This window comes from Oreochromis aureus, linkage group 3, assembly GCF_013358895.1.
Source record: "Oreochromis aureus strain Israel breed Guangdong linkage group 3, ZZ_aureus, whole genome shotgun sequence".
In the NCBI taxonomy this organism is placed as follows: Eukaryota; Metazoa; Chordata; class Actinopteri; order Cichliformes; family Cichlidae; genus Oreochromis; species Oreochromis aureus.
The window spans coordinates 36,514,384-36,525,283 of record NC_052944.1 but is presented as its reverse complement, the minus strand read 5'-3'; the positions used below and the strand labels follow the sequence as shown (position 1 = coordinate 36,525,283).

Sequence of the window (10,900 nt, the reverse complement as noted above, 5' to 3'; positions counted from 1 at the left end):
TATGTAGGTTGTGCAATTTAAGGCCTTGTAAATATTATTTAATTTACCAGACGTCTCTGTGTTATAATTTCTATGTTTGTATATAGGCTCTGTCTGCCACGGGCGCTGCAGCAGGCTGGTTATTTTGAGATTGTGTGTCTGTGTCTATGTAAATGAGATGCCTGTGACTTATTTAGATTGACATTTCCTGTTTACTCATGACTGACTAATGACTGCTGCAGTGACTGGGTTTATGATGACTTCAATCTGTGTTTTAAGGGAAGAAATGCAGTTTATGTTTATTATATTTGTGTGACTGTTGTTGATTATGATAAGTATTTCATGATAACTGTAGAATATGAGTATGGGGTTTGCTTGACACGTGTCTGTACTAGGTAAAACTGTGTAAGACTGATAGGAAGTTTATAGAGACTGCTACACATGGCTGATGCCTGTATTTAAGACGCTGGTTTTGTTTATTACAAGACTGTAAGTAAAGTTTTATTTCTTGCCATGACTGTATGAATTTTTGCTGGGTTTTGAGATAGGATACATAAACTGTTGATACTTAAGACCGTTATCTGGGTTCTAAGAACTGAAATTGAATTTGAGATAATTTAATTAAAAAAGATGTCTGTAAGCGATGTGTGTTTTGGGGTGTCGAAGTAAGATGTTTTAGGATTTTTAGATGGGTTTTGTTTCAGTTTGAGATAATATATACAGTTACATTTTCTGTGTGTGTTGTTGAGTGACAACATGCGCAGTTTAAATTGGGCGCTGTTCCTTCCTCTTTTTAGTTTCAAAACACAAAGGCTCTTAGATTAAATTACTGTGAGTAACGGTTTGACTTTTGACTAGGGAAATAATATGTTCACTTTGGGTCTATGAAAATATTTGACTTTTAGTGATGTTATGAGAGGTTGAGTTTATTTTTCTGTTTAAAAACACATAAGTATATGCACTTAGTACACCCACTCAAGAAATTATTGTGTGACTGATGCTACAAAACTGACCTAAAGAATGGTGATGTGTGAAAGAGCGCTATTAAAATGTGTGTGAGTGAAATGAAGGCATATTGTTTTTAGATAAAGATTTAGTAGAATTACTGATTATTTGTAGACTGTGAAACTAAAAGGAAGTCTCTGCAGAAGCTGTAGAAACAGGAAACCGTGTGTGTGTCTGGGACAGGAAATGCATGCCCATAAAAGGAACTGAGTGTGTACAGAAAGAACACAGAGAGATAGATGAGTTAACTCTAGGCACATGAAGCAAATGAAGCCTTTAAGAAAAAATGAATATAATACTAATTATATGGTTTAGTGTGTCAATACAGGTGGGCGTCTTTCAACTTTGCAACCTTGAGTTCAGCAGCAGAAAAGTAGATTAAAAGAATTGGGAGAATAAGCCAGTCTTTGGCTCGAAATTGTGCAGCTTGAGCTCTCACTTTGTCCTTGACCCCGAGAAGAAACGCAAAGGACAGTCAATTTCCTGATGAAGACCGATAGAACATCGTGGATGTGAAGAAGTAACGGAAGCTAAAAGACAGTGCAGGCGAAAGCAGTAACACTGACAACGACTGATGAGTCCAGCAGCATGACAGAAAGCGCGAGATGCAACATGCATGCTGGTGAAGAACAGCGTGATATGTCTGCTTGAAGGCACTGACTGTCATATTTGCCAAGCTTGGAGCAATCTTGGAAGAAAAGACTGAAAAGATGAATGGAGAAGAAAACAGAGCAAATGAAAATAAGACTGAAGGAAGAGGAAATACTGAAAGATCAAAACAGAGAAGAAACAGACTGTGTTTGCTGGGGCTCTGAAGCCCGAACAGGACACTGTGAATGGAAAAGGACCAGTGAGAGATGAAGCTGGACGAGTTTGACTGCGAGAAGATAGCAGATGATTGGATTGAAATTGAACCCTGAACTCGGGATAGTTTAGGGATGTCCACCATATCACAACAAAGAGGTAAACAATACAAAAGGTAAAGATAATCAAAATAACTGACAATTATATTAATGAATAGAAAACACACATATATAAATTGTTACATGTGAGATTATTTTCGAAACGATTCAGAAGTGAGATTGAATGTTGAGCTCAGCGAAAAGATGCATAAATTAAATATGAATATATAGGATGCAATGAAGAAACAGCTGACACGTAGTGTACATTAACATGAATACATCGCAAGGCAACGAAGAACTCAATGAATTAATTTAATGAAGAAGCAGTTTACACCCAATTAACATAAAATGCAGGGAAGAACACGCTTACATGCCTGGCATAATTGGTGTTTTTGACCAGAGACAGAGAAATGGGTCATTTAAGCACTTGTGGTAATAATGAAAATGTCTTAGTTTTGTTATTTTCAGGAGTAAAGCAGAACCGGACCAATTCTCCACAGCAGCAGTCGGAAGAAAGTTAGAGGGTAACATCAATGGATAAGTTAAGGCAAGTTTCTGGTGGAATGGTTCACAGAATGATGTGTCCAGGAACCTGAAAAGCAAGCCCTAGCTCCTGGCTGAAGACCAGGAGGGATTTTATTTAAGGTGGGAAATCAAAAGTTTCGGTTAGTAATTTGGGGAAAAAGAAAACTGACTGTTTAACTGGAGAATTGGAAAGGTGTCTGACAGACTGCGAAGCCATAGATGCAAAATAACACATACCCATACACACACAAACAGAAAATGCATTAACCTTATAAAGACAAGCTCTTGAAGCTTAATGCATAGAGACATCGATTAAAACCTGGCTAAGAGCATAAGCATATGCAATGAAGATCTGCTTGCTGCTTGTATGAGTGATAGAATGGTGTGAATGTTGAATAAACTGATTAAACTAGTTTAAAAGGGTGACTTAGCAGTGCTTTTGCACTGAGTGATCAAAACAAGTGATTAGTATAGAAAGAAAATGAAAATAATTGAATAGTGGCATGAGGTTTAAAAAAGTATTTCTCTTGCCAAGTTAAATTGTTGAGATATGGCTGAGTATGGAAAAAGTCTGAGAGCTTGTGTGAATGTGGACAGAGGAGCTTGCTGTGTGTGTGTGATTGAGGCCTTAAAGGAGGGGTAGATTGTTCAGAGGTGCAAATTTGATTAGGAGGTTTATAAATTAGTGTTGACACATTGTTGTAAGGTGTTAGGCTGAATCTGAGTATGGTAAAGTGCTTAACCGGGGTTATTGTTGTGTACGAAACGGTGTAGCTTTTGGCGAGGTTTTCGGTGTGTTGAACAGGTGAAATTTAAGATTGTTTCAGATTTTTGAGGCTGTTGTTTTATTTCCAGAGAGGGTGTTTGATTAAGACATGGATATGTCTGAGAGGGGCCCCAAAAAATTTTTGTAGTAGTAAGTGCACTCAGAAAAAAGAAACCTGTCAGGTGATTTTGTTTTGTACTTTGATGAGCTAATAATCAGCTCTCTTTTTTTCATTTTTGTTCTAAGCAGGCCTGGAAGAGAGCGAACGGACGGCGTTGACAAAATTACCAAGTACGAAAATCAGGTGGGCATTATAGAATTATAATTGATTACAATCAGAGACTGATTGGCGGCAAGTCTCTGTCTAAAAATGGATTGATCGATTCAATCCAGTCAAAAGTATAGAGAACTATTTTCCTAAAAAGGAAAACGAAATAAAACAAATGATTGAGCTCATTTTGCTGATGTGGAGCATCTGATGACGTGCGCAGAGGGCTGCAGATCAGCAAAAATATCATGTGTGAATGCATGGGAGTGAATGTGAGTGATGGGACCAAGAGGGGAAATAAATAAAAGGTTGACAAACAGGACAAGTGGGAGACTTAAATCTGGGGATGTTGATTTTGGGATATTGATGTGTGCGTTGAGCAAATTATTTACTGGGGTTGGATTATGTTATTACATTATAGAATGCTAAATGCTAAAAGGGAAACATTGATGTAACTTAAGTTACCATGAACGGAGGGGACACATGATTAATAACTGTTCTGTGTAAGTTTATTTTGGGTTATAACACAGGTTGGATCATAAGTGGAGAAAGTGAGTATAAAAGGTGATGTTCTGGTTAACACACAGGCTTTTGTTTATAGGACGTTTCAAGGATGCAGGCTGTGGATGGAGCCAAGAAAGGATTTGACATGATGATTAATTTGATTTCATTCCTTAAACACAGGTTTGAAGCTCCGGAGCATTTATACATAATATGATAGGACTAAACTTTTCTTTTGATTGCCTAACCTGAGTGAAGGATTTTGAGTTTGTAACACATGAGATGTGTCACAAAAAGGGGGGTGTTAATATATGCGATTAGCTACATGAAATGTGCTGTTTTAGGGTTACTAAGCAAATGTCTACGTGACCTTTACCTAATAACCTTTGTGATGATAAACTTGTTTACCGACTTGCTCTCTTGTAGAACATACAGACTTAGAAAAGGGGAACTTCAGCTCTGAGTTCTGAGAATAACTCTGTTAAGTTGACAGGAAACACGTCGAGACAGCAATATAGGGCAAATGTATTAGAGCTTGTAATTAAATGTGGGCTTGAAAAGAGGAAGCAAATTTGGTACAGGACGTACTTGAGATGATCAGACGAGAGAAGGAGAAGGTCAGGAATAGTTAAACTAAGATTGAGAAATTAAATTGGGTGAAAGGGGGTGTAGTAAGTGATTCAGGGCAGCTCACAGCCTGGCGTAAACGCAAGGTGCTGTCACACAGCTTAAGTTATTTGGTTGATTTATTTTATGATAAAATAATAAGGAAATATTAAAAATATACAACACGTTGAGAAGATCTCTTTTGTTATATTTTAGTGTTTAACATGGAAGATGCCTCTCTGGAGCTTCTCTCCTGATGCTACTCCACCAAAAGAAGTTTATTTATAGAGACTATGTCAGCTCCCAAACAGACAACAACAAACCAAGACTAGCAAAAAACAATCTGAAGATAAATAATAATAAATAAAGAACAATACAGAATCCAAATCTGAACCAAAGAACAAAATAGTGAAATGTGGATTATTGGGTTTTTCTCTGTATAGATGAAGCATTTGTAATGTGTATCTGCTAATGAAGGCTTGTAGAGGCCAGTTTATACTCACAAACAAGTGCTCAGCCAGACTGAAAAACAGGAAGCTCTAGTGCACAAGGCATATTAATAAATATAGACACAAAAAGAGGAACTCCCCATATAAACAACGTTCAAAAATGTGTGAAGTATAAAGTACCGAAATAACACTATATAAGTCACAGCTGATGATTCTAATGTTAGAGAGCCCTTGCAACTGGCGTCTGAGCTGTGCAGAGGTCTCTCTTAAGACAGGTACTTATGTAGGTTAGCATGAGGTTGAGTCCAACAGAAGCAAGGCACCCTAAATGTGCACAGCATGCAGCAGGGGTGGCCAAAATAATATAGGAAACAGCACATGTAGGGAGAGAACACTCACTAAAAGTTCTGACTACACATAGTGTGGTGGCTTATGTGAACTTGCAGGCGTTCACTATGACATCATTAGCACAACAGAGTAAAGTTTTAGATGCTCGAAATCTGACATTTACACATGAAGGAATCAATATGGCTGATGTAATGGGATTAGGAGGACCTAATTATTGTACTAAGAAAGCAGAACTTGAAGGGAAAGTCAGGGAAGATTTAAAAGCAGGACCTGTTGGGATTGGGGATTTAGAGATTTTTTATTGCTATCATATAATCTGCCTTAGGATGACTGTATTAATAACGTGTTGTACAGTATTATTTTATGTTTGTCATAACAGTGATGTCTCTATTTACAGGTTGAGTTAATTTTATACACAATGCGTAACTGTGCTTGTTTAGAGTTGATGTTCCGTCCAAACAGGTTTTAAGCTTCACTGGTGAGAGTGTCCAGGTGATACATGTTGAGGGAAGATGAGAACATAGCAGGTTAATTGCACGCACGCACGCTTACAAATACACATGATTTATATATAGGCCAGGCCAAAGGCCTGGATTTGATGTAGCTTTTAACTTTACAGCTCCTAACTTGCAGGAATGGCGGGAGTGTAATGAATGAATGCAAAACATGCTTACAGACACAAACATGACAGGGGTTTATTTTACAGGGTAAAGGTGGACCACAGGTTGCTTTGTTTCTGCTTAGCAACTACTGAGGTAAATGGTGTTAAAGATAAATATGCAATAAGTGAACAGGAAATGTGTAAGGGTGAGCCGGGTGAAACAAAATGTTGTAGATAATGGAAACTTGTCTAACGGGCATTAACAGTAACCTTTGCATGTTATGTATATGCTTGAGGCCAAAAGAGGCGTAAATCCAGATAGAAAACTTTGAAGTGTGCTTTTTAGCGGAGATTTAGGCTGACATGGGGATGGTGTGCATTTTACTTGGGTTGTGTTTAATAAGACTAAAAGCGTTGCTCACACACATAAAGAGTATTGAGATTAAATGAAGTTAATATAATGGATAGAGCCCAGAACAGGATAATACATAAGTAAAATCAAATGTAATGTTTGATTTCACTTTTATTGGGAAACAATCAGGCTAGAAATGTGAGTAACCTATGTTTAAACTGTGAAAACACTCTCCACATACATTAAAACTGTGCAACTCTGAGTGGGCCATGCAATCAAGCAACTGTTACATATCTGTATTAAACTAGCCAACATAGACTCACCACCACATGATGTTGCCCTGCAGCGGGGCAGAAAATCATTTGCAAACCAGGGATCTTATGTTGATTATCATATTCTTACTTATGTACACACACACACACAGAAGGAAAAATTTTCAAAACAAAACAAAAAACAACTTCGCTTAACCTGTCAAGCACAGGAGCAAAATAAAAATCTCTTTGGGCTCTGTTAAAATTTCTTTAGTAAAAGTGTAAAAGGCCAAACCTAAGAGGTTGGGCAACCCGGAAAGTCCCTCCAGTATCAGGAGTTAATAGTCAGGAAACATTCTTCACTTTAACGCCTTTTTCTGAAAAACCACTGACTCATAGATGCAGATAGACATACAAGTGCACATACATCCAGATGTGCATTTAGACATTAAAAGTGTAGAGGCATGTACACACAGATTGGCAAACCGGTACAGAGTCTAACTGAAGAGCTTAACAAAGCAGACATGGCAGTAGGGTTTGTGATTTTGCCTGATATGATATTGGGAACCAACTTTGAATAATGACAGGAACCTGAGATGAACACAGTAAGTTAGTAAGGTGTAGCAGAGAAAGGTTGTTTGTTTTCTATCCCTTACAGGAGAAGATTTCCACTAGAGAGGGACCCAGAAAAGGAGCAGAAACCACTTAAGCATGAAGTGTTTTCAAGTGGGAGCTGGTGTTTTATTGCTGGACCACCTAGAGGACATGAGGTTGTCTGATTTGCTGAGTCAGGGGCGGCTAGAGAGGGTCAGAGCGAAGGTAGTGGACCTGGGAATAGGTAGTGACGCCTCTGGAAGAGACGTCAAGAGAGGGAATTGTAGAATTATAGGGATTATTTTACATAACCATCATCTTTGTCATTGCATTAATTATCATTTCATCCAAGCATTTATTGAAGTGCTGGCATTATGTTATAATTTATATTATAGGGTTATCATAATCAAATATTAACATGTTTATTACAGGTGCAGTTATAACTACTTTAAAATGATTGAGTTAAATATATATGTATCATAACTCATATGCTGAGTATATTGTTACAGTAAAATAGTAGCTGAGCAAAGGCCTGAATGTATTCAGCTTCTTGTGGTATTTGAGTTTGCTTAGTTACAGGTGACGGAAGGATGTCCAGTCCATGGTGACCTCAAAGGCCTTAGGTCATCACTATATTCGGAAGAGTATGCCACAAGGAGGAACCTCTATGTTGCATTTAATTCTTTAAATACATGAATGTTCTGTACATGCAAATTATGTGCTTGTAAACGCAAGAAGGGGCGTTACAATACCCTGATGTTATAAAAGCAATCTAGAGTGTATTTTGGGTAGAGATGTACAACTGTTTTGCAGTTTGCACCTCTCCACGCTGCGTGCATTAAAATCAATTGTTTGAACGACCTTTTCTGGACTATCATTGTTTTACTCTCATCCTCAATTTCGAACCCGTAACAATAGCACACTATAACACATTAGCATGCAGTTTGATCCATATCAAACAGTTTTCTGACCTGAACAGATGACACCGGCGTCAGAATAATGTTCATAGTAGTTGTAGTAAAAATTGTTGTTATAGTAGTAGAAGTAGTTTCCCCATTCAGAGTGTTGACACTCAGTTAGAGAACTTTCATTTCCTGAACAGCTCACACCACTGAGCCAGATCTGTCCAGTTCCTGGACCAAAGTAAGCTGATCGAGGAGCTTGTAGTGCCGACCCACAGTTTATCTGCCTGCAAACCACCTCAGCATTATTTAAGTCCCAGTTAAAATCAGAGACTGTTCCCCAGATGTTATTGTACAAGATTTCAACTCTTCCAGAGCATCGAGATGATCCAGATCCAGCTAATCTGATCAGATCTAAAGGCAAAGAACAATGAAAACTTTTACATTTGTCCTTATGTCAAAAATAAGATTTCATGCATCTTAACTTGCAATATCATCTCTTTCTAGCAGTTTTTTTTCACCTGAACAGATGACAGCAGCTTCCTGACCATGTTCACATCTGTTTGATCCAAATCCACTGTGTTGACACTCAGTTAGAGAACTTTCATTTCCTGAACAGGTCACATGGTCAAGCCAAATCTGTCCAGTTCCTGCACCAAAGTGAGCTGATGGAGGAATTTCCAGTGCTGACCCACAGTTTATCTGTCTGCAAACCACCTCAGCATCACTTAAGTCCCAGCCATCATCACAGACTGTGCCCCAGCTGTTATTGTGATAAACTTCAACTCTGCCAGAACATCGAGTTGATCCAGATCCAGCCAATCTGATCTCACCTTTTAATGTCAAACACATAACACAAGCCACAGTTCAATATACATCCCTTAAAGAAATTGCAGATGCATGACACTTAAAAAACTGACATGAAAATTGTTCCATATCAAAAGTTTTGGCACCTGAACAGATGACACCAACATCATAAGAATGTCCATAGTAGTAGTAGTAGTAGTAGTTGTAGTAATAGTTGTAGAAATTGCTGATGTAGTAGTAGTTTCCCCATCCAGTGTGTTGACATTCCGTTATAGAACTTTCATTTCCTGAACAGGTCACATCAGTGAGCCAGACCTGTCCAGTTCCTGCACCAAATTTAGATGATTGAGTAGCTTCTAGTGCCGACCCACAGTTTAACTGTCTGCAAACCACCTCAGCATCATTCAAGTTCCAGTACCAATCAGAGACTGTTCCCCACATGTTGTGAAAGATTTCAACTCTGCCAGCGCATCGAGAAGATCCAGACCCAGCTAATCTGATCAGATCTAAAAGGAAAGAACATGAAAAATATTATCACACATCCTCACATAACAAGGACTTAGTGGAAGGCACAAAAGAGCAGACTAACTTTCAATATCATGTAAATCTAACAGTTTTCTCACCTGAACAGATGACAGCAGCATTCTGACTATGCTCACATCTGTTTGATCCAAATCCACTGTGTTGACACTCAGTTAGAGAACTTTCATTTCCTGAACAGGTCACATTGTCAAGCCAGATCTGTCCAGTTCCTGCACCAAAGTCAGCTGATGGAGGAACTTCCAGTGCTGATCCACAGTTTATCTGTCTGCAAACCACCTCAGCATCATTTAAGTCCCAGCCATCATCACAGACTGTTCCCCAGCTGTTATTGTGATAAACTTCAACTCTGCCAGAACATTGAGTTGATCCAGATCCAGTTAAAAGAATAGACACATCTGAAAACACAACACAGAGGAGATATGAATGGGACAGAACACAGAATGCTTTCAGTGTCCAGCCATAGAACCCAGATACAGCAGAACGGTAAACTGAGGCATGTAATAGTGACAATCAAAACAGCTTCATGCTAAACAAACAAACAAACAAACTCTTGAAGAAGTCCAAAGGATTTGCTTCAGACCCAGAAAAACATTCAACTCCCAAATTCGAGGTATAAGAGAGTTTGCTATGACTGCAGAAAATCCACAAGAAGAAAGTTGAAGCACTAGACTGTGTGTAAAATACAAGATCTGGAAAGAAGTGAGAACAGTTCAAGTTGCAGAGCTTATAAAATATTTTAGGAATGTGGTATCCCATAAACACACACACACATACACACACACCTACACACACACACGCACACACACACCTCATGACGATATATTCCACGTCACTCTCATAAATGTGCATTTGAAAATATTAAAACTTTCCTTTAATAAGGTTAAAATGATATCTGTAACATTGTGCGTTCTTTAAAATGGCTTTACTTTTCTCTGGATCTGAGCTGCGTTTATAGAGAAAGATGCAAACATTTCACCACTCAAATACTCCACAGTGTGGTTATTGCACAGGTCAGTTTGGCTGCTCACACTGAACTTCATTATAAAACACACCAATAAGTGGAAGACAGAGGTCTAAAAAAGGTTGTTTTCACATCGTTTAATATTCATCAGATCCTCCAAAGCATATCTCACCTGAACAGATGACAGCAGCATCATGACCATGTTCACATGTGTTTGATCCAAATCTACTGTGTTGACACTCAGTTAGAGAACTTTCATTCCCTGAACAGGTCACATTGTCAAGCCAGATCTGTCCAGTTCCTGCACCAAAGTCAGCTGATGGAGGAACTTCCAGTGCAGACCCACAGTTTATCTGTCTGCAAACCACCTCAGCATCATTTAAGTCCCAGCCATCATCACAGACTGTTCCCCAGATGTTATTGTGATAAACTTCAACTCTGCCAGAGCATCGAGTTGATCCAGGTCCAGCCAATCTGATTGGACCTTTTGATAAAAAACATATAACATAAACTATATTTTAATATCGGTCCCTTAAAGAA

General features: G+C 38.5%; 1 protein-coding gene across 1 annotated transcript in view; it reads right to left on the bottom strand.

Annotated features, from left to right (window-relative positions):
• The window catches only part of LOC120433689 (deleted in malignant brain tumors 1 protein-like), a gene marked incomplete at its 5' end in the record, with an annotated part of 17,392 nt that extends 6,764 nt beyond the window's left edge, over window positions 1–10,628 (bottom strand). The window contains 6 exons of the mRNA XM_039600406.1: window positions 8,119–8,505; window positions 8,547–8,882; window positions 9,003–9,377; window positions 9,471–9,794; window positions 10,533–10,586; window position 10,628. Of these exons, the coding sequence (XP_039456340.1) occupies window positions 8,119–8,505; window positions 8,547–8,882; window positions 9,003–9,377; window positions 9,471–9,794; window positions 10,533–10,586; window position 10,628 (1,477 nt within the window). The remainder of the gene's footprint in view (window positions 1–8,118; window positions 8,506–8,546; window positions 8,883–9,002; window positions 9,378–9,470; window positions 9,795–10,532; window positions 10,587–10,627) is intronic.
• Between the last annotated feature and the right edge of the window lie 272 nt (window positions 10,629–10,900).